The sequence below is a fragment of the Microtus oregoni genome, unplaced genomic scaffold, assembly GCF_018167655.1.
Source record: "Microtus oregoni isolate MIOR12 unplaced genomic scaffold, Mior012 000029F_ref0000214, whole genome shotgun sequence".
Classification (NCBI taxonomy): Eukaryota; Metazoa; Chordata; class Mammalia; order Rodentia; family Cricetidae; genus Microtus; species Microtus oregoni.
This window is the reverse complement of record NW_024543088.1, coordinates 20,561,925-20,584,893: the sequence shown is the minus strand read 5'-3', so window position 1 is coordinate 20,584,893 and position 22,969 is coordinate 20,561,925. Positions and strand designations below refer to the sequence as shown.

Here is a 22,969-nt window from a genome sequence, read left to right as displayed (position 1 = left end):
TGGGAAAGAAGACTGCCCTCCTATAAAAGACAATGTCAGGCCATTTCTGGAAGTGTAAGGATGGATAAGTGGAAAACCATCCATGAGCTGACTGCAGTTTAAGCTGTTTGAATTTCTTTGCTGAATTATTTTCTGGAACATTTTGAATTTCTCTGAATTATCAATATTTGTGCATATTTTACTATCAATCTACACATCTAATTTTGTACTTTCTCTTTAAAATGATTGGGACAAGATCTCACTGTATAGCCCAAACTGGCTTTAGCTTATGATTTACCTGCAGCTTCCCAGGTACTGAAAGTATGGGCATGTGTCACTATACCTGGCTATAATCATTTTTTTTTTAAGAATTATGTATTTATTATGTGTACAGCATTTCTTCCATGCGCGCCTGCATGCCAGAAGAGGGCGCCAGATCTCATTATAGATGGCTGTGAACCACCATGTGGTTGCTGGGAATTGAACTCAGGATCTCTGGAAGAGCAGTCAGTGCTCTTAACCACTGAGCCATCTCTGCAGCCCCCCCTGGCTATAATCACTTTTTATATTCATAAATGAATTAATTTTTTGTTTGTTTGATATTGAGACAAGGGTCTTGTGTAGTTCAGGCTGGCCTCAAACTTGCTGTGCAGTCAAGGATGACTTCACCATTTTCTACCTCTCTAGTGATTGGTTTACAGGAGATTATTGGTGTGTGCCACCATGACCGATTTTTGTGGTCTGAGCCACATCCTCAAGTCACAGATTTTTGTACTTCTGAACAGTTTTTAGAACTGCTTAGTGTTTAAGGCTGTGGTGATATACGCTACCCATTTAATCGTAGCCCTTGGGAAACAGAGGCGGGTGGTTCTCTGCAAGTTCCAGGCTAGCTATGGCCACCTAATCATACCCTAACTCAAAAAATGAAACAAGGGGCTGAAGAGATGGCTCAGTGATTAGGAGTACTTGTTGCTCTTGCAGAGGACCTGGGTTTGGTTCTCAGCACCCACGTGGTGGCTTACAAGCATCAAACCTTCTGGGTACATATTCATACTCATAAATATTAAAACATTAAAAAAAAAGAACCCAGAAGCAGCTTAGTATCTAATTATTTGTTTCTTCCTTTCTTTCTTTCTTTCTTTCTTTCTTTCTTTCTTTGGTATTTGGTTTTTTTATTGTTAAATTAATTGTGCATAATAGGGTCTAGTATGATAATATCCTTCTGTGAATACAACCCTCTGGGTTCAGGTTATAGCACTGAAAAAAATGAAAAAAAGATTTTTGCTGATTTTTTTAATTTCTTTTTTAAGAATTTTTCAATGTGTTTGTTTGGATGTGGTATAGGTGTGTGCACGTGTATGGAGGCCAGGAAGCAGCCTCACCAGCTCACAAGTAACAACATGGAGATGTATTATTATAACTTAAATTCACCCATTTGTATTCATCTATGTTCTGCCATGTAGTGTTACCTTTACTCTGTACTGCCCTTCCTGGCGGCTCCACCTTTCTCTCTAGAGTTCTCTCGGTGCTTAGATGTCCTGCCTATACCTCCTGCCTAGCTGTTGATCTTTTTTATTACACATATATGCATATATAGCTTTTGTTACACCAGTCACAGCCATACTTCTTCACACTGTACAAATATCCCACAACAGGCCAGAGGGTCACATTTGGGTGTTTTCTTTTCATTTTCTTTTTTAAAATTCTTCTCTTATTTATTACATCACCACCACAGTCCCCGCCCCAACTCCTCCGAGTCCCAACCTGCCTTCCTTCTCCCCCAAATCCACTCCTCCATTTTCCTTCGGGGAAAAAAAAAAATCCAGCCTTCCAGAGATACCAACTGAACCTGGCATAGCAAATTACAATAAGACTAAGTTGGGTGGGGCTGGTGCACACCTTTAGTCCCAGCACTTGGGAGCAGGTGAATCTTTGTGAATTGGAGGCCAGCCTGGTCTACAGAGCGAGTTCTAGTACAGCCAGGGCTACACAGAAAAACCCTGTCTCAATACCCCCCCCCCAAAAAAAAAGAAAGAAAAAAATTACAAGACTGGACAAACCCTCATATCAAGGTTGGACAAGGAGATCCCACAGGAAGAAAATGGTCCCAAGTGCAGTCAAGAGACATCCCCACCCCCACCCCCACACTCAATGTCTTACAAGAACACTAAGCTTCACAGCCATGATATAAATGCAAAGGACCTCGCCCAGTCCCACATAGGGTCCGTGATTGTCCCTTCAGTCTCTGAGTCCCTATGAGCCATGCTTAGTGGATTCTGTGGCCCCCATGACACCTGTTCATGTGTTCTCTACCACTCTGCCTTCTACAATTCCTCCTCCCCTCCTCTGCAGGGTTCCTGTGGCTCTGCCTCAAGTTTAACTGTGGGTCTCTGCATCTGCTCCCATTAGTGGCTGGATGAAGCCCCTCTGATGACAACTGGGCTAGGCAGTGATCTATGCATATAGCAAAATATCGTTAGGAATCATTTCATTTGTTTTTGTTTTGGGGGGGTTATTTTGGCCAGTTGTGTGCAGTTCTATCCTGGGTCTCTGGACTGTCCAACCTGTTTCCTGGCTAACAAGGCAGTGTCATATGTGGGCTCCCTCCGTGGGCCTCGAGTCAGGCCAGTCATTAGCTGGCACTCACACAAGTTCTGCACACCTTGCAGGCACGACAAATTGTAAGTTGACTAGCCATTTCCCTGATGGCTAAGGATGTTGAACATTTCTTTTAGTGTTTCTTAGAAAATTTAGACTCCTCTTGATACTTCTCTGTTTAGATCTGTACCCATTTTTTAGTTAGATTACTTGGTTTGTTGTTGCCTAGTTTCTTGAGTTCTTTATATATTTTGGATATTAGCTCTCTGCTGGATGTAGAGTTGGAGAAAATCTTTTCTTATTCTGTAGGCTGCGGTTTTGTCTTATTGACAGTGTCCTTTGTCTTTTTCAGTTTCATGAGATCCCATTTATTAGTTGTCATTCTTAGTGCCTGTGCTATCAGTGTTCTGTTCAGGAAATTGTCTCCTGTGCCAATGCGTTCAAGACTGTTCCCCACTTTCTCTTCTATCAGGTTCAGTGTATCTGGTTTTATGTTAAGGTCTTTGATCCATTTGGAGATTATGCAGGGTGGTAAGTATCTGTTTGGATTCTTCTATAGGCAGACATCCAGTTTGACCAACAAGATTTGTTGAAGATGCTTTCTTTTTCGCATTGTGTATTTCTGACTTTTTTTTTTTTTAATCCGTGGGTGTCCATAGATGTGTGGATTTATGTCTGGGTCTTTGATTTGATTCCATTGACCAACCTGTTTTTATGTGAATACCATGCTTTTTTTTTTTTTTAATTTCTATAGCTCTGTAGTAAAGCTTAAAATCATGGATGGCGATACTGCTGAAAGTTCTTTGATTGTATAGGATTGTTTTAGCTATCCTGGGCTTTTGGTTTTCCATATGAAACTGAGTATTGTCCTTTTAAAGTCTGTAAAGAATTTTGATGGGATTGTGTTTTATCTGTACTTTGCTTTTGGTAAGATGGCCGTTTACTATGTTAATCCTACCAACCCGTGAGCATGGCAGATGTTTCCATCTTCTGATATCTTCTCCAATTTCTTTCTTCAAAGACTTGAAGTTCTTGTCATACAAGTCTTTTACTTGCTTGGTTAGAGTTACCACAAGATGTTTTATATTATTTATAGCTATTGTGAAGGGTATTATTTCCTTGATTTCTTTCTCAGCCCATTTGTCATTTGTATATAGGAGGGCTACTGATTATTTAGTTAATCTTGTATCCAGCCACTTCTGAAGGTCTTTATCAGCTTTAGGAGTTTGTTGGTAGAACTTTTAGGGTCATCTTATGTATACTATTATATCGTCTGCAAATAAGATACTTTGACTTCTTCCTTTCCAATTTCTATTCCCTTGATCTCCTTCAGTTGCCTAATCCTGTAGCTAGAACTTCATCTCTTTTATTGAATAGATATGGAGAGAGTTGACAGCTTTATCTTGTTCCTGATTTTAGTGGAATTGCTTTGAGTCTCTATTAATTTAATGTTGGCTGTAAATTGCCTTGTTTAGGTATGTTTGTTGTGTCCCTGATCTCTCTAAGACTTATCATGAAGGGGTATTGGGTTTTGACAAAGGCTTTTTCAGCATCTAATGAGATGATCATGTCTTTGTTTATATGGTGGATTGCATTGACTGATTTTCATATGTTGAAATCAGCTCTCTTTGGGATGAAGACCACCTGCTTATGCTGGATGATCTTTTTGATGTTTTCTTCGATTTGGTTTTTGGGTATTTTATTGAGTATTTTTGCATCTATGTTCATGAGGGAAATTGGTCTATAATTCTCTTTCTTTGTTGAATCTGTGTCTAGTTTGGGCATCTGGGTGGCCTCATGAAATGAATTTGGCAATTTTTCTTCTGTTTCTATTTCATGTAATAATTTGAGGAGTATTGGCATTAGCTTTTCTTTGAAAGATTCTGGTAGGATCTGGGCTAAAACCATCCGACCTTGGGCTTTATAGGGAGACTATAAAGACTGCTTCTATTTCTTGTATTTCCTTAGGGGTTGTAGGCCTATTTAAATTGTTTATCTGATCTTGATTTAACTTTGGTAAGTGGTATCTATCAAGAAAATTATCTATTTCTTTAGATTTTTACAACTTTGTGGAGTATTCTTTGCATTTCCTTTGTATCTGGTGTTATGTCCCTCTTTTTGTTTCTGATTTTGTTAATTTGAATATTCTCTCTCCATCTTTTAGTTAGTTTGGATAAAGGTTTGATTATCTTGTTGATTTTTCTCAAAGAACCAACTCCTTGTTTCATTGATTCTTTGTATTGTTCTGTTTCTACATTATTGATTTCAGCCCTCAGTTTAATTTTTTCCTGCCATCTACTTCTCTTGGGTGGACTTGCTTCTTTTTGTTCTAGAGCTTTAAATGTGCTATTAAATTACTAGTATGAGATCTCTTCAATTTCTTTATATAGACATTTGGTACTATGAATTTTCTTCTTTGCACTGCTTTCACTGTGTCCCATAAGTTTTGGTATATTGTGCATTCATTTTCATTGAATTTCTACCTTGACCCAGTGGTAACTCAGAGAGTTGTTCAGTTTCCATGAGTTTGTGTAGGCTTTCTGTTTCTGTTGTTGAAATCCAGCTTTAAACAGTGGTGGCCTGGCCGGGCGGTGATGGTGCAGGCCTTTAATCCCAGCCCCTGGGAGGCAGAGGCAGGCGGATCTCTGTGAGTTCGAGACCAGCCTGGTCTACAAGAGCTAGTTTCAGGACAGGCTCCAAAACCACAGAGAAACCCTGTCTCGAAAAAGCAAAAAAAAAACAAAAAACAAAAAAAAACAAAAACAATGGTGGCCTGGTAGGATGCAAGGGATTAGTTCAATTTCTTTATATCTGTTGAGACTTGCTTTGTGATTGAGTATATGGTCAGTTTTAGAGAATGTTCTGTGAGAAGAAGGTGTATTTGTGTGTGTGTTTGGGTGTAATGTTTTATTAAATATCTTTTAGGTCTATTTGGTTCATAACATCTGTTAGCTCCAGTATTTCTCTGTTTAGTTTTTGTCTGGATGATCAGCCAATTGGTGAGAGTGGTGTATTGAAGTCTCCCACTGTCAATGTGTGAGGGTTGGTGTGTGATTTAAACTTTAGTGGTTTTTCCTTTACAGATACAGGTACTCTTTCATTTAGGGCATGGATGTTATGAATTGAAAGATCATCGTGGTGGATTTTTCCTTTGATGAGTATGAAACCTTCTTCCCCATCTCCTTTGATTAATTTTGGTTCGAAGTCTATTTTGTTAAATATTAGGATAGCTATACCACCTTGTTTCTTAGGTCTATTTGCTTGGAAAATCTTTTTTAACCTTTTTCTCTGTGGTAATTTCTATCTTTGATGTTGAGGTGTGTTTCTTGTATGTAACAGAAGGAATGGAGCCTGTTTTCACATCTGTTCTTTTAGTCTCTGTCTTTTTATTGGGGAATTGAGTCTATTGATATTGAGAGATATTAATGGCCAATGATTGTTAATTACTGTTATTTTGTTGTTGGTAGTGGTAGTGGTAATAGAGTGTGTGTGGGTGTGTGTGCACCCTTTTGGTTTATCTGGTGTGAAACTATTTATTTCCTGTGTTCTCATGGGTGTAGCTACCCTCCTTGGGTTGAAGTTTTCCTTTTAGTACTTTCTGTAGGGCTTGATATTTGTTTAAATTTGACTTTAGAGTCTGCAGGACATCTGTCCAGGCCCTTCTGGTTTTTAGAGTCACCATTAAAAAGTCAGGTGTCATTCTAATAGGTCTTCCTTTACATGTTGTTTGTCTTTTTCCCTTGCATCTTTTAATATTCTTTCTTAGTGTTTTGATTATTATATGGTGAGGGGACTTCCAATCTATTTTGTGTTCAGTATGCTTCTTGTATCTTTTTTTAGGTTAGTAAGCTTTTCTTCTCTTATTTTGTTTAAAATATTTTCTGGCTGGGCGGTGGTGGCACACGCCTTTAATCCCAGTGCTCAGGAGGCAAAGGCAGGCAGATCTCTGTGAATTCAAGGATAGAAACCTTGTCTTGAAAAACCAAAAATAAATAAATAATTTTTCTGAGTAGGTTGATGGTGGTGCACACCTTTAATCCCAGCACTCCAAAGGCCAAGGCAGGCAGATCTCTGTGAGTCTGGTCTCCAAAGAAAGTTCAAGGACAGCAGAGCTGTTACACAGAGAAACCCTGTCTCAAACAAAAACAAAATTTCTGGACCTTTGAGCTGGGATACTTCTATTCATATTATTCTTAGATTTGATCTTTTCATGATGTACCAGATTTTCTGGATGTTTTCTTTCAGGAATTTTTTAGATTTAACATTTTCTTTGACCTATCTATCTGTTTCTTCTATTGTATCTTCAAAGCCCGAGACTCTCTTCCTCCATGTCCTGCATTCTGTAGCTCCTGTTCACTTACCCCAGTCTTCCTTTTCTGGAATTCCTTCAGTTTATATTTTCTTTGTTGCTTCTATTTCCATTATTGAGTCTTCAGCAGTTTTATTTGTTTCCTTCTATTGTTTTTTCTTGGTCTTTTAAAAGGGATTTATTAATTTCCTCTTTACAAACGACTTTCATTATAAAGTTGGTTTTAAAGTTGTCTTGTGCTTCAGCTGTGTTGGAATATCCAGGGCTTGGTGTTATTGAATAGCTGGGCTCTGGTGGTGCCATGTTGCCCTAGCTGTCATTGATTGTGTTCTTACACTGGCATCTAGGCATCTGGGTTTGGGGAAATTATAGGTCTAGGTGCCGATTTCTGAGTTTGTCTTTGTTGTATGGATGTTTTGTTCCTTGGTTTCTGTTTCCTCTCTAGTCTTCTGGCCCAAGTGGCCTATGGTTGAGTAGAGGGTCTTCATCAGAGTTGGGGGCTGGACTTTTGGTGACCAGGTGGCCTCTGATGTAGCAGAGGGTTCTCTGCAGCAGTTCAGAGCCAGGATATGGTGACAGAGTGGTTATTGGCATATGCTGGGTGGGCACATTGACAAGGAGGGAAGGGGAGGTTTGGAGTAGAGTGGATAGGAACTGAGAGTGTTGGCCGTATGATGGTGGGGGATAGGGCATTTAATTGGGGCTCTGGTTTTCCACCTGGCCTCTGGTGAAGCAAATGGTTTCCGTTGTAGTTGTGGCTGTGATATATTCAGGGGTTTTCTTGATTACTTTCCACTTAATTTTTTGGAGGCAAGGTCTCTCACTGAGCTTGTGGCTCATCAGTTTGGCTAGATTGACTGGCTTGTGAGTTTTGGGGGTCACCTGTCTCTGTTTCCCTGCTCCTGACCCCAGTACACGCAACACTTAGCTTTTTATGTGGGTTCTGGGGACCCACACTCAGTTCTTTATGCTTGGATAGCAGTATCCTTTATTGACCCATCCCTGAGCCTTTTTGTTCATTTATTTGGTTATTTAGAGACATTGCCTTACCATGTAGCCCAGGCGGGCCTTCAACTGTTCAGTCTCCTGTCGTAGCCTACTGGGCACTGTTACTACAGGTATCACCACATCTGGCCCTTTTCTCCATTTTACCATTGCAAATAAGTTTACAGTTAAATAACATTGTGTACACAGTGTTGGGTCTCAAACCCTGGACGAATGACTGGCTGTGGTGCTTATTTAACATATCAGAGCAGACCTGACTGCCAGGTTCTCTCAGCATCCTCAGTCCCTACCTGTAGCATACCCTGCCCCCTACCCTGTACTCTCCAGCCCAGGGGCTGGGCTGCCCTTCCCTATATAATCCAACCATTTTGGTTACTTGGCCCCTTTCGTCTACCCTATACCTTCCTGGCTTCTTGGTCTGGCTTTCCCTTCCTTCCCTCACCACATGACTCATCTCAGCCTGGTCACGTCCACTCTGGACTCTCCCAGATGCTCTTTCCTCTGCCTATGCTCTTCCTTTATCTCCAATAAACTTTCTCCTCTACCATACCTAGGAGCAGCCATCCTTCCTTTTTTATTTCTTTTTTTCATTCACACACTAGTGTGTCTTTCTTGTTCTTTTGAATTTCTTTGAGATAATTTCTCAAGATTCTGAGACCAGACCTGCCTAAAATATATGTGTATATCCTGCGAAAGAATCAGTAAGTGAAAACAAATGGTACCATGATTTAATTTTTTTTAACTAAAATTTTGGCCTTTTTAAAATGTTTGCCTTCCTGTCTTGCCACCTCTAACCAGACACCATTTTGTGTTGTTTCAGGAAAGACATCCTCTTTGATTACGAGCAGTATGAGTATTATGGGACATCGGTAAGTAGGAATAGACCTAACACACTGCAAAGTTCTGACTCTAGGGGGCAGTGTCCTAGAATGTAAGAGAGCAAAGGTTTTACAGCCAGAAGAATCTGGCTTGAGCTGCTTCTCCCCAACTTGTACCTTTGGGTGGTGGTACTGCGTCTCTGAGCTGTCCACTCCTCCTTCTCTGGAAACTGAATAGAATGGGTGTTTCCCAGTGTACTCTGATGGTTCACCTTATGTTTCTATTTATTTACTAACTTGTGGTGGAACAAAAGTGATACATGCTCAGTAGAAATCAAATTTTTTTTGAGATAAGGACCTCTTATATAGCTCTGATAGCCATGAGCTCCTGGCTTCAAGTGACCCTCCTGCCTCCCTGGGAATGTAGTTATACACTACTGTGCCTACCAAGATTAAAGACCATAGTGGATTCCTTTTGCTTCCTAGGAGCCTTGACTGTTCTGCTTTGCTGTGTCCTTCCCACTGTGGTGACTGAAACTGCAATCCAAGATAAATCCTTCCCCCTTTGTGAATAATAATAATAATAGTAATTGCTGGTTTTCCTCTCGGCTTTTGTAGTGCTAGGGCTCAAACCTAGCACTCAATTGTTGCTAGAAAGGTGCTCACCAATGAGCTACCCTCCGACACTTTTCCAGTTAGTTTTTAATTCTTGAATCAAGCAAAATTTCATTTCATAAAGTAAAGCCAGGCATGGTGGTGCATACCTTTAGTCCCAGCACTCAGGAGCCAGAGGCAGGCAGATTTCTTGAGTTTGAGGCCAGCCTGGTCTACAGAGTGAATTCCTGGGCAACTGGGACTACAAAGAGAAACCCTATCTCAGAGAGAAAGTGTGTTTTCTCTGTGCTTTACATTCTGAATTTTGAACTTTTCTGGGCTGCTCTCAGATTGTGCCTCACAGCCATAGTGGTCTCAAGCATCTAATCAGCCAGAAGTTCCAGAGGAACCAAGCGTGCTCCACAGGGTAGTGTAGCAAAGCTAGAATGTTGGGCAAGATGGATGTATTGAATACTGCTTATTTTGTCTTGTTTTTGCAGTGTTGGGTGTGCCCACTCAAGTAGAGAGCACCTCCACTCCTCTCAGAGGCAGTTGCTCGGGTAGTCTACCCTCATGCCATGTAACTGCCAGCAGCTGTTCTTTATGTTCATCATCAAAAATACAAAGTAATGGAGCTAGGGAGACGGCTCAACAAATAAGAGCAGCAAGTTCTCTTAGAGAGGACCCGGGTTTGGTTCCCAGCACCTCATGGCAGCTCATAGCTGTCCATGATCCAGGTCCAGATAGCTGTCTCCTTCCCCTGTCCTCTGTGGGCACCAGGCACACGTGTTCTACACAGACGCGTGCAGGCAAACAGATCATTAAAAATACAGATTAAGTTGGGTGTGGTAGCTGTTTAGTTAGGGTTACTATTGCTATGATGAAACACCATGACCAAAGAAACTTGGAGAGGAATGGGCATCATTGAGGGAAGTTATGGCAAAGACCCAAAACAGGAATTTGGGAGCTGGAGCTGTTGCAGAGGCCATGGAAGAGTGTTTGCTCCTCGTGGTTTGCTCAACCTGCTTTAGAATACACAGACCAGGGATAGCCCCATCCACAATGGGCTAGGCTCTCTCTTATCAATCCCTAAATAAGAAAATGCCCTATAGGCTTGTGGATCTTACTGAGGCACTTTCTCAATTGAGGCTTCCCTCCTTTCAGAGGACTTTAGTTTATGCTAAACTGCCTTAACAATGGCACAGTAGCACACGCCTTTAATCCCAGCATTTAGGAGTCTGAAGCAGGCACATCTCTGAGTTCAAGGCCTGACTGAACTACCTAGCAAGTTCCAGGCAATCCAGAGCTATATAATAAGACTTACCTCAAAATAAATAAGTAATCTGTATTAATATCTGTGCGAGAAGATTAAACTGTAGAGTTACAGTGGCACATCTGATTTTTAAATAGAATTTAGTGTGGAAAGCCTGTGGCTAGGCTCTGTTATATTGTCCAGAATTTAGGGCCTTCAGTAGCTCTAGAAGGTATATGGTTCTTAGCATATGTTAATTTGACTTAAGATTTTTCTGTTTACTCTTTGATAGTGCAAAAGTGATATATGCTCGGTACAAATCAAATTTGTTTTCAATAAAAATTCTGTATTCAGTCTTCAAATTTGCTCTTAGACCTTGGACTCTTGATGTTATATTTCCCTTGTCTCCTTTGTAGTCAAGGTTTACCATCCTTTGACTATCTGCTCAGCCCTTGCAGTGGGTTAGGGAGGGAACTGACAAGCTTAGAAACGATGTCTAACTTTCTCCAGACAAGTGGACAATTTCCTTGAAATTGTTCTCTCTGGAGGATATGTTCACACTAAGTGTGCTGGTCAGATACCTTCACGGTCTCTCACCACTCAGCCTGCTTACCTCTTCTGTCCCTGAAAGGCCTTAAGGGGGAGTCCAGAAGACCCTTCCACTTTAATATCCTGGTGACCAGAACCAGAGCCCTGCCTCATCTGGCCTCTCTGGGGATGAATTGGAGCCTGCCTCCAAGCAGGAAGGATGCAGGTGCAGTCAGTGTGGACATTCAGACAATAGGGCCTCCGCTATGTTCTCATCCTAGCCTTGAGATGATCTATAAGTGCACAGAGGTCTCTGCACAGTGCTGTGCTTAGGCTCCCCGCTGGGTGGCACTTTCTTTCCACTCTTCGTTTGCTGCATGATGAAAGCACAGATACAAGTGACTTTAGACGGCAGAGACTAAGGTTCGGGTCAGTGGAATTACTCAGTCTTCCTTCCTTCACTCTGATGGGGACCTTTTCCTCACATACCGGAAAGAAGCCTGAGTACCCTGATCTGCAGGCCTTGGTTGGGCTCCTTGACTTAGAACTGTCCCATTGTAGTGCCCCTTCTGTGAACTCAGTGACTTGGCTTCAGACTTTTCTGCTTCCTTGCAGTCAGCCATGGTGATGTTTGACCTGGCATGGATGATGTCCAAGGACCTGAATGACATGCTGTGGTATGTAGCACACACACACACACACACACACACACACACACACACACACACACATTCCTGTACACTCTGCAGCATCCATGTTGGGAGTCGTGCCACCAGCAAACGTCAGTGTCACATGACAGCCCCTTGCTTCCACCAGGAATGTTAGGTACAGCCCCTCCCCGGAATAATTTATAACCCTAGGTTTCTTGGGGTTGAGTGTGAAGCTAGGAAACTCATACAACCTTACAGAGAACAGTGAGGCTCCAGTGCAGCTCCTGTCTCCACCCTATTGCTTAGTCTTCTGTCCTATAAGTACTTTAATTTGAGGTTTGAGTAAGATAGCCCTTATTAGACATCCTTGCTGCCCTGGCACTGGTACAGTCCAGTGCAGAATTGTCCCTGCCTGCTATTTCTCTTTGGAGACTGCGACCAGGGCCTTGAACACACAGACCAATGGGCCTGCCAGTCACTGCCAACTCGGTTAATCCAGAAGTAAAATCTGGTCTTTATACATGAGAAGCAGCATGTAAATCTGACCTGGCTCCACTTACTTGGCCCTTTGTTTGTGGTCCTTGTTTTCTGTGCAGTCTGCCAAGGCCCCTCGACTCTGATCACCACTGTGATAGTTACACAGGTCTACAAAGAACCAGGATAGGCTAGGACTTTGCAGGGCCACCTCTAAGCCCAAGGGTGCTCCACCATTCTTCAGATGCAAGGATGCTGCTCTGTTGCCTCTCAGCTCTCATTCTTATACTCTGTGCCATTACTTGGCCACTTGCACACCCACTGCCCCAGTCAGGTCGCTTAATGCTAGTACTGAGTTGGAGTCTAACATGAAAAGATCCTACAGTTAGGTGAGGCAGGGCTCCTGTACCAGTGACAGGGACCTGCTGGCCACATTGCTTTGGTATTCAAGCTAAATTAGTTTCCTACTAAGCTGGTAGCAACCAGTCTTGACAAGAACTGGAGAGGGCTGGGCCTGGGATTACGCAGTGTACCTTACATAGGATACTTCTTTTACTGGATGGACGGCCTAATGCCTTCTTGTCTGACCCATGATGGGTTCTTTACGTCACTTGTTTACACTGGTGGCTTCTGTCTGACCCATTTATACTTTATGTCTACCTAAGCTTTGCCCTAGAACTGGAAGCCTAACCTTATGGAAAAACCTTGTGTAAGATATCCTGTTTATTAAGATATAAGGCACAATTTCAAAATGTCAATATTTCAAAGTCAAATATTTCAGTAGAAAAGAAGCCCAAAGATTGATAGTTTACAGATCCTGGGTGAGTTGGGAGGCCATATTAACAAGACACTGCTGGGAATGTCGAGCCTGGGTTGTCCCTCATGTCAGCTGGCTCCATGGCACATAGCCTACCAAGCACAGGCAGCTTATGGCAGACCGTCATCTTCTGCTTTTCTTCCAGGTGGGCCATTGTTGGACTGACGGACCAGTGGGTGCACGACAAGATCACTCAGTAAGGAGGATGCCCTCAGTTTGGGGGACAGTTCTGTGCTATGTGGCAGCCCCTGAGTTTGTCAGGGGGAGATGGGAGGCAATGTCATTGAAAAGCTTATGGAGAAGGAGGAGAAGGGTGGCTCTTCTCCTTGCCTGGGCTCTTAGACACAGTAGCAGTTCTCTGTCTTTACTTCTGGCCTAGCCTGGCCTCTTTATCACCCTGTGAAGTCCACTGGGTGGAGCCAACAATGGGAGGAAGCAGGTAATAAGAAGTAGCCCATGCATGTTAGAGGTTCGGGGGAGACGTGGATGCATGGAAGAAGTAAGGAAAGAGAAAGTGAAGGCCTAGGGGTCCTGGCAGGGAGAATGGGTTTGCTCTCAAAAGGTAAGCAGGGTTAAGAAGGGCTGGTCCTCTGTGAGTGTGGTGCCCTCCCTTCTGCTGGACTCTGTGAACTGGGGAAAGTAATAGCTCTCTGCCTCCCGTAGGCAGTTCAGCCTCCTAGATACCAAGTAGGACATGAATGAACAGGTCAGGCCTGCAGTTCTAACCCTCTTCAGGAGACCCCACGAATGTCCCTAAGCATCGCCTTCAACTGCTCACCTTCTTCCTTGCGCAGTTTTCGGAATCCCCCACTGTGTATAAGGCCTTCTAGGTAGCCCAGGAAGTTTAAAGAACTCAAGCTGAAGTCACAGTTCTGTTGCTTGGGTTGCCTCTTTGAGCCGGCCTCCGGCCTTGCTCTGCCTCAGTCCTTCCCTGTTAAGGATGGTGTGGAGGCGTTAGGAAGATGGTTCAGCAGTAAGAGCGCCTGCTGCTCTTATGGAGTACTTGAGTTCAGTTCTCAGCACAGCACCTGTGTTGGGAGGCTGCAGGCTTAAAGACACCTTAAAAATAAATAGTTTTGTTTAAAAAGGATGGCATAGGGAAAGCATGTGAGTGACATTTAGAAATGATAGTGCATACAGCATTAGGAACTTCCCCTGCTGGTGGCCTCAGATGAGACCTTCTTGTCACCATCATGGTTTGTGGCTCATCCCAGTGGGGTCTGCCTACCCCATCTGCATTTGCTGGTGATACATGTGCTGGTCTACTTTCTGTGTGGATCATTGTTATGGGGATCTAATTGTTTGTATGGCTAGTAGCCAGCCCCCTCCATGATGCTCACGAAAGGTGTCTTAATACCTCAAGATGGGAGATAGCCTGGCCAGAGGCTACCCTGCCCTTCTCTCTCAGTTGTCAATCCCTGGCTGGCTAGTTTATACCTAAACAAGCTTCCTCGATCCTCATTCAGGAACAGCTGTTTGGTGGGGAGGCTCCTGAGTTGGGGAAAGAGCTGGCTCAGCCTGTCATGCTTTCTTCCAGAATGAAGTATGTGACTGATATTGGTATCCTGCAACGTCACGTGTCCCGGCATAACCACCGGAATGAGGCGGAGGAGAACACGCTCTCTGTAGACTGCACCCGGATCTCTTTTGAGTATGAGTATCTTTGCGGCTTGGCGCCTTGGGTCTGAGGCAGCACTCACCACTTGCATGTTGCTCAGTAGGTGCTTTCTGCTCCATCACTATGGTGATAGAGCTGCCCCTGTCCTCCTATAAGCAGTGTGTTTATGGTGTATTTGCTGGCCACAGATTGTGTCTGGGTCATGTGGGAGGCTACTGAGAGCTGAAGCAAAGTGGACAGCTTTGCCCAGTCCCTGGGCCCCAGGACTGGGAAGGAAGGGCACTGATGAGGACAAGAAACACCAAGTATCCAATGGAGCAGTAGCAAGGCACCAGCAAGACTGCAGAGTTAGCCTGATCCCTGTAGAGGAGACCCTGTGATGAGGTCCGTGTGTACCCAAGGGGCTGTAGTTGGTGAAGGGCCAGTTCAGGAAGGGATGGAGAAAGGGCTTTAAGAATAGGGAGAGTTGGGCTGGGGTAGGCAGACCGTGGCAACAGACCAAAATAGTGACCTGGGCTGCTTACTCTGCTTCTTATGGTATATGGAGCTGTGACCATAGTAGCTGGCTTTCAAACTCTGCATCTTGTCTGTCAAAGAGAGAAAATGGTGCATGGTGCAAAAAGAGGAAATGATTCAACTTCAGGTGCTCCCTCCATGAATTGGGCAGCTCTGGTCTCTGCCGCCCTCAAGCAGCCCCCAACATAGATACACAGAAAGGCCCCAACAAAAGGTTCCCACAAACAGGGCTGTCCATTAAGAATTCTGGGTGGGTCTGTACCAACTGAAGGATATAAGCCACTGGTGGCTCCAAGCAGGAAGTGGGCAGTGGGTACCACATGTGCTCCTTGACCTTGGACCCAGCCTCCGCCTGGCACTGTACCAGCACTGGTCCCTCCACGAAAGCCTGTACAACACCAGCTACACTGCAGCCAGGTTCAAACTCTGGTCTGTACACGGGCAGAAGCGACTCCAGGAATTCCTTGCAGACATGGGGTGAGTGACTGCCCTGCCCTGTAGCTGTGACTTACTTGGATGTACAGTACAGCTCCTCCTCTGTGAATGCAGTGTCAGGGCACCCCTGGCGGGCATGCACCGTGACCCCATGAAGCCTCCCCCCTGCTGGTGGTTCTGAGTCTCACTCACACAGATGCTCTCTCCAGGCTTCCGCTGAAACAAGTGAAACAGAAGTTTCAGTCCATGGACGTCTCCTTGAAGGAGAATTTGCGGGAAATGATTGAAGAATCTGCAAATAAATTTGGGTAAATGCTTTTCTGGATTATGCCTCTTAAAGATAGGGCTTCTGCTTTAGCCGTCCACCTAGACTGATGCAAAGATAAGAACAAACCCCAAAGCCGGGCGGTGGATAAGAACAAACCCCAAAGCCTGGCGTTGGTGGCACATGCCTTTAATCCCAGTACTCGGGAGGCAGAGGTAGGCGGATCTCTGTGAGTTCGAGGCCAGCCTGGTCTACAAGAGCTAGTTCCAGGACAGGAACCAAAAGCTACGGAGAAACCCTGTCTCGAAAAATCAAAAAAAAAAAAAAAAAAAAAAGAACAAACCCCAAGAATGTACAAACTATTATGACTAACTCAAACTTGACTGTTTCTGAAGTTCTGAGATCTTGGATTCAGTCCTTTTTTTTGGACTGAAAAGATGGAGAGATGACTCAGTGGTTAAGAACACTGACTACTCTTTCAGAGGACCTGGGTTTAACCAAAAAGCTACGGAGAAACCCTATCTTGAAAAATCAAAAAAAAAAAAAAGAAAAAAAACCCTGGATTTAATTCCCAGCACCTGCATGGCAGCTCACAGCTGTGTGTAACTCCAGTTCCTGGATTTCCAACGTTCTTATAAAAAAAATACAGGCAGGCAAAACACAAATGCACATAAAATGAAAGTAAATATTTTTTTTCTTAAAGTGCGCACTGCCCTTCCAGAAGACCTGAGTTCCAGTTCCTGACATCGTTGCCAATGGTTCATAATTACTTGTAACTCCAGCTCCAGGGGGATTTTATATCCTCCTCTGGCCTCTTTGGGCATATATGCACATAGACACACATTCACATAATAACTTTACAAAAATTATTTTAAAAAATAAACTAAAATGCACTTTTTTAAACTGCCCTTAATGTTTAGAGTTTTTCTTTTTCTTTCTTTCTTTTTTTTTTTTTTTGTTGAGATAGACTCAAACTCACAGAGATCCACCTGCCTCTGCCTCCTGAGTACACCACACGCCTAGCATGTGTAAGATCTTTAAATCCTTGGACTGTGATGTAGATAGACTACTGGAATCAGAAGTCAGGCACCACTGAGGTCCTGTGCCTGGGGGCTCCTGCCCAGCCAGCTAACATTAGGACATAGACAGGAATCCTGCTCACCTCAGGCCTGATGGGTATGTACTACTCATCCCTAGGCCAAGAACTGAGGTCAGGACAGTGGGCTGCAGGGGCTGGGTGTTCTAGTCTACCTCATCCTCTAAGCATTGGTCACATTCTTGGGGACCTGTGAGGAGCTTTAGGGTGATCTGTTGATCTGGACAAGTTGAGAGTGACAGCCACATTGCTTCCTCCCTTGACAGGATGAAGGACATGCGTGTGCAGACTTTCAGCATTCATTTTGGGTTCAAACATAAGTTCCTGGCCAGCGACGTAGTCTTTGCTACCATGTCTCTGATGGAGAATCCTGAGAAGGATAGCTCAGGGACAGACCACTTCATCCAGGCTCTCGATAGCCTCTCCAGGTAATGGGCATGATCCGGGCAGTAATCCTTTGGCCCTAGTCCCACACTACACGGAAGATCAATCACAAGGATGCCCTGGGCATGAGAACGGCTCTCCTACGGCAACCACAGAGAGCAAGCTGTTGTTCCTAAGCTGCCGGCCCTGCTCCAGGTTCATTACTTCTTGGGTCCCTTTTTGTATTTTTTTGAGATAAAGTCTCTGTAGCTCAGGCTGGCATCACATTTAACACATAGCCCAGGCTGGCCTCAAATTCATGGTCCTTTTGCCCCACCCTCCCAAGAGCTGGAATTGAGTCTTTTCATTCCCTTTTTGATTGTCTTCTTTTCTTTTATGCTTTCTGACTCTGTTAAGACACTGTTATTCACTCCTGTTTTTCTTCTAATTCTTCATTTTTAATTCTTCTAATTCTCTGGTTTGTTAATATATCTTGAAGTAGGACATTCCAGTTTTGGTGTTTTGGAGATGTGACTTTCTGGTACACTTGTATGTCAAAGGTGATCTTATTCTGCTCCTCATTTTGTTATTTGTTGATTTTTGCTTGTTGTTTAGTTTGTTTGTTTACTTGTTAGTTTGTTTTGAGGGTCTCACTGTGTACCCCCGGTTGGTCTAGAACTAGCTTAAAAGACCAGACTGGCCTCAAAGTCACAGACATTTGCTTGTTTCAGCCTCCCAAGTTCTGGGATTAAAAGCATGCACCACCATATTCAGCTTGATGCTTCTCTGTTTTTAATATTGACTTCATGGGGACTGGACCATAATACTCTATTTATGTAAATATTATAAATTTAATTCCATGGGTTTTTACAAAAAAGCTAAATCAGATTGCTTTTCTAATTTAATAGAATTGTTGTTTCCGTTGGTTTTGTGCAGGACAAAAAAAATATGGGACCCTGCCTTCTGGGTTTCCTCAGTTTCTTCTCTTCTCTCTTTCTAAACAGGTAGTTTTATTGAGATATAGTTCTTTTCTTATTAAAAGTATATGGTGCAACCATAAGTAGTGGTGCCTACTTGTAATCTCAGAACTCAGGAGGTGGAGGCAGGAACCTCAAAAGTTGAAAAATAGCCAGTTTGGGCAATATAGTCAGATCCTATCCTAAAAAAACAACACACATGTACAGCACACCCCAAAGAAAAGCATGCACAGCAGCCAGCACTGTGCAGTTTTCGAGCTTCTTCATTGTCCCAGAAGCTCTGCACCCCTTAGCCATCACCACCCAGCCCTCCTAGCCCTGAACAACTGCTTCTGAAGATTGCTCTCCTGGGCTTCTGTATGATGTGCAGTGTGTAGTTCTTCACATCTGGCTTCTTTCACTTAGTGTAGTGGTTATAGTGTCTATGCTATAGCTTTTATAAGGACTTCTCTTTGTTGTAAATCATATTCCACTGGATGAATATACCACATTTTATGTGCCATTTCATTAGCTGATAGTAGTGGGTTTTTCTTCCTTCTGACGATCTTCTGTAATGTTGTACAGGTTTTTCTGTAGTTGGACTTTCACGTCTTTTGCTGGAGTGGAATTGTGGGGTTATGTGTGCTCTTGGTTTAACCTTCTGAGGAACTGCCAGGCTGTTTTCCATGATAGCTGCTCCAGTCCCAGCAGCAGTGTAGGAAGGATGCAGTTTCTCCGTCTTTATCAACACTTGTGGTCTGTGATTTGAAGTGGTTTGTGACTGAGGCTAATGATTTAGAGCATCCTTCCATGTGCTGATGGGGATGGGGCCATTTGTGCAGCTTGTCTGAAGTGCTACGGTCTATTCAAATCTCCCATTTGTAAGTTAGGTATTAATTTTGATGGTGTCCAGATCATCTGATTTTCCTTTTGCTTCTTGTGCTTTGGGTGTTGTTAAGGATCCATTTCTAAATCCAAATCACAAAAATTTCACAATTTTTTTTTCTGTTCCGTGTATTATAATTTTAGCTCTTACACTGGGTATGTAACTCTTTGGAGGTTAATTTTTGTGGTTAGCACAAAAAGGCATACAACAACTTTATTCTTTTTAAAACTTTATTCCTACATTTTTTTATTGTCTGTGCACGTGGATACCACAGTATGTGTGCCTGAGGTCAGAGGACAACTTGCAGGACTTGGTTCTTTCCTTCCACCATATGGGTTCCAGGATTGATCTCAGGTCATTGGATTTTTTTGTTTTTGTTTTTAAAATAATTTATTTAAGGGGCTGGAGAGATGGCTCAGTGGTTAAGAGCATTGCCTGCTCTTCCAAAGGTCCTGAGTTCAATTCCCGGCAACCACATGGTGGCTCACAACCATTTGTAATGAGGTCTGGTGCCCTCTTCTGGCCTGCAGATACACACACAGACTATTGTACACATAATAAAAATAAATATTTAAAAAATAATAATAATAATTTGTTTAACTTTATTTTATGTGCATTGATGCGAAGGTGTCATATAGGATACCCTGAAACTGGAGTTACAGACAGTTGTGAGCTGCCATGTGGGTGCTGGGAATTGAACCCAGGTCCTCTGGAGGAACGGGCAGTGCTCTTAACCACTGAGCCATCTCTCCAGCCACCAGGTCATTGGGTTTTATACTCACTAAGCCATCTCAATGACTTCCAACTTTATTTTGTTAATGTGGACACCTACCTTTCCTAGGAATATTTGTTTTTTAATTTTTTTTCTTCTACCATTGAATTATTTTAACACTTGTGTTAAAAATCAGTTGGCCATAAGCATAAAGATGTATTTTAGACTGTTGGTTCTCTTCCATCATCTAAATGTTAACCTTATGCCAGCACCACGTTGTTTTGATTCCTGTAACTTTGTAGCAACTTTGTAGCGAGTTTGAAACTAGAAAGCATGACTTCCATTTTTTTTCTTTAAAGGATTATCTTTGCTATTCTAGGTAACTGGAATTTAACCTTGGGATCAGCAGCCAGCAGTCCCTAAAGAAGTCTTCCCTTACTATTTTCCATTCCTGTTTTCACTCTGTAGATCCCTCAGTTTCAAGCCTAGGCCTTGAACTTGATATGTAGCTAAGAATGACCTTAAATTTCTAATCCTCCTGACGCTGCCTCCCAACCAGTGGGATTACAGGCATGCACTGCTTCACTTGGCTGAATGTTGCCTGATTAACTTTATAATCACTTTGTGAAAAATTTGAAGTATTATTCTTGTGTGTATATGAGCATGGTGGGTGGAGATGTGTATGGAAGACAGCTCTGTGGATTCTGTTCTCTTCCAATTCTGAGGATCGAGCTCAAGTTGCCAACCTGGTGCAGCAAGCACCTTTATTTCCTGAGTCATCTCATCAGCCCCATCTCTTGGTAATTTTGACATAAATGTTTGTATGTTTTCTCAACTTCATTTTTGTTTTCTCATTGCTACCACATAGAGATCCAAGCAGTTTTTGTGTATTTATCATGTACCCTGTGCCTGCAGCCTTGCTGCACATTAGTCTGACATTTTTGTGGACTCTTTGAGCTTTTGGGTGGGAAAGATCACATACAGGTCAGTCCTCCATCAGCAGTGCAGTCCTGCGCATGCCGTCTGCCTGTGCCTTTCCTCTTGCTTTTTAATGCTGGGGTTACACCGAGGGTCTTGCACATACTCAGCCCCATCCTTTCATTTTCTTACCGTTCCTCTCCTGCTCTCTTGTCCACTGTCCTCTTAAAGGGCAGTGTAGACAGAAACTCTGGGTGGACTCTTGGAGCTACACTGCTCTGACTCTTCAATCTCTACCAAGTTCTCTGCTCTGTCGCATGGCTCTGTGTACTTTACTGGTGTCCTGTTACACTTATGTGCTGTTGAACAGGGCAGAACTCCCCTCAGTTTTGTTATCTAACATCCGGTTGCCTGGAGTTTTCATTGCTTGACAGCACCCACAGTGATGCTGGCTGTGTGACAGATTGCTGTCACTTTTCTTGTATCTTGGAGTTTATGATGGTCCCTTGTTCTTTTGTTTTCCTGCAAGTTTAGAACCTAAGTGTTTGCTTTTTATAATCTAGTTCCTCTGTATTGTTTGGTTTGGTCTATTTTTATCTAGAATTTTTTAAAATTTTATTTTACATGTATGAGTGTTTTTGCCTACATATCTGTATGCGCACTACATGCATGTTTGGTGCCTACGAATGTCAGAAGAGAGCATAAGATCCCCTAGAACTGACTTGTAAACAGCTGTGGACCACCGCGTAGATACTGGGAGTCAAACTCAGGTTCTCTGCAAAATTAGATGGGACTCGTAACCAATGAGCCAACTCTCCAGCTCCTGTTTGAAGATTTAATTTAATTGCTTCCTTTATTCATGTCCATTTTCTGCCCCTTCCTCTCCCCAGTTCTCTCAATAAGTAGTCTCTTTGTGTGTGTATGTGTGTGCATGGTGTCTTCTTCATTAAGTTCACTTTAGCTTTGAGAACAGCAACCTATTGTCTCTGCCTCCCCAGTGCTAGAGTTATAGGCATGTGCCCGCTGTATTTGGCTTTTTACATGGGTGCTGGGATGGAATTCAAGTCTTCACACTCGTGTGGTAAGTACTTCTGACTGAGCCCCCATGTCATCTCTTACTCCCTCTTTCCTGGAGAGCCTGCACCTCTGCCTTCCTACCCTGGCTTGGACCTGCAGCTGCTGAAGCCTGCTGCCTGCTCTTCCCATAGTTGTGTATGAGCACAATTTCAGATAACCTTCAGGGAAAGGGAGCACATGTAGTAGTAGGCATCCTGCGTCCTTTGTCACGCAATGCCCTTTTCTACCCTCAAATGATCTTTGGTTTCATTGAAGGTAGTTTTCTGTTGACTATAGATTCCATTGTGCCCTGTCCTCCAGCAACTAACATTGCTAAAAAAAAAAAGTGTGGGAGTCCTTTTGATTTTTGGTTGTTCTTGTTCTTTAATTTTTACTTGTTTATTTATCTTTCTGTATATCTCAGGCTGCTCTCAAATTTATGATCCTCCTTTCTTGGCCTCCCAAGTGCTGAGGCTGCTGTCTGTGCCATCACACCCATTTCGATTCTTGTTTCTTTGCAGTGACCAATCCTGCCCGCTGACAGATACTCTCACCATCTGCTCTAGCTCGTTTCCCCCGTTGTGCTCAGTTTGCAGACAAGTCACTTCAGTTCGTGGACCCTGCTCTGCAGCTCCACAGTTGCTTCTTTAGTTTCTGGACCCTCCAGCATCAGTGCTTCTTAGTCGTGTTCTATCTTCCCAGAAAGATGTCCCGTTGTATGTTTTTGCTTTGTATTTTCCTTGGGTTTATTTCATTATGGATCTTGAGGTAGCTTTTCTTATCTTTGTTCTTTGACTAAATGTTTTATTTCTTCCCAAAGTGTTCATTTCTGCCAACACTTCCTGGTTTCTGGCCTTTTTTCATAGTATCCTGTTCTTGTTATAGGAAGGTTATGGTCACCCAGATCTCTCAGAACATGATGGAGTCGTTTTAGTTTCATTTGTTCTCTGACCATCTGTTTCCTTCAGGATCATTTTCTTTTTAAGGCCATAAGTTTTTCTCAAGTAATCTGATATGTTTTGTATTTAGGAAGGAAACTATGGAATCTTGCCTGAGCCCTGTGTGTTTGGACATAGCTTGTTGGGCATAGAGGTTTTGCTTGAAGGCCAGCCTTACTTTTCCAA

General features: G+C 43.0%; 1 protein-coding gene across 2 annotated transcripts in view; it reads left to right on the top strand.

Moving 5' to 3' along the window:
- The window catches only part of Cdc45 (cell division cycle 45), a 36,771-nt gene that overhangs the window by 7,627 nt on the left and 6,175 nt on the right, over window positions 1-22,969 (top strand). For both annotated transcript variants that reach the window (XR_005976601.1, XM_041678150.1), the window contains exons 7-13: window positions 8,712-8,760; window positions 11,699-11,760; window positions 13,170-13,220; window positions 14,562-14,681; window positions 15,504-15,635; window positions 15,803-15,901; window positions 17,221-17,382. Coding sequence is in view for 1 of the 2 variants with exons in the window: in XM_041678150.1 (XP_041534084.1) it covers window positions 8,712-8,760; window positions 11,699-11,760; window positions 13,170-13,220; window positions 14,562-14,681; window positions 15,504-15,635; window positions 15,803-15,901; window positions 17,221-17,382 (675 nt within the window). In the remaining variant the exon portion in view is untranslated. The remainder of the gene's footprint in view (window positions 1-8,711; window positions 8,761-11,698; window positions 11,761-13,169; window positions 13,221-14,561; window positions 14,682-15,503; window positions 15,636-15,802; window positions 15,902-17,220; window positions 17,383-22,969) is intronic.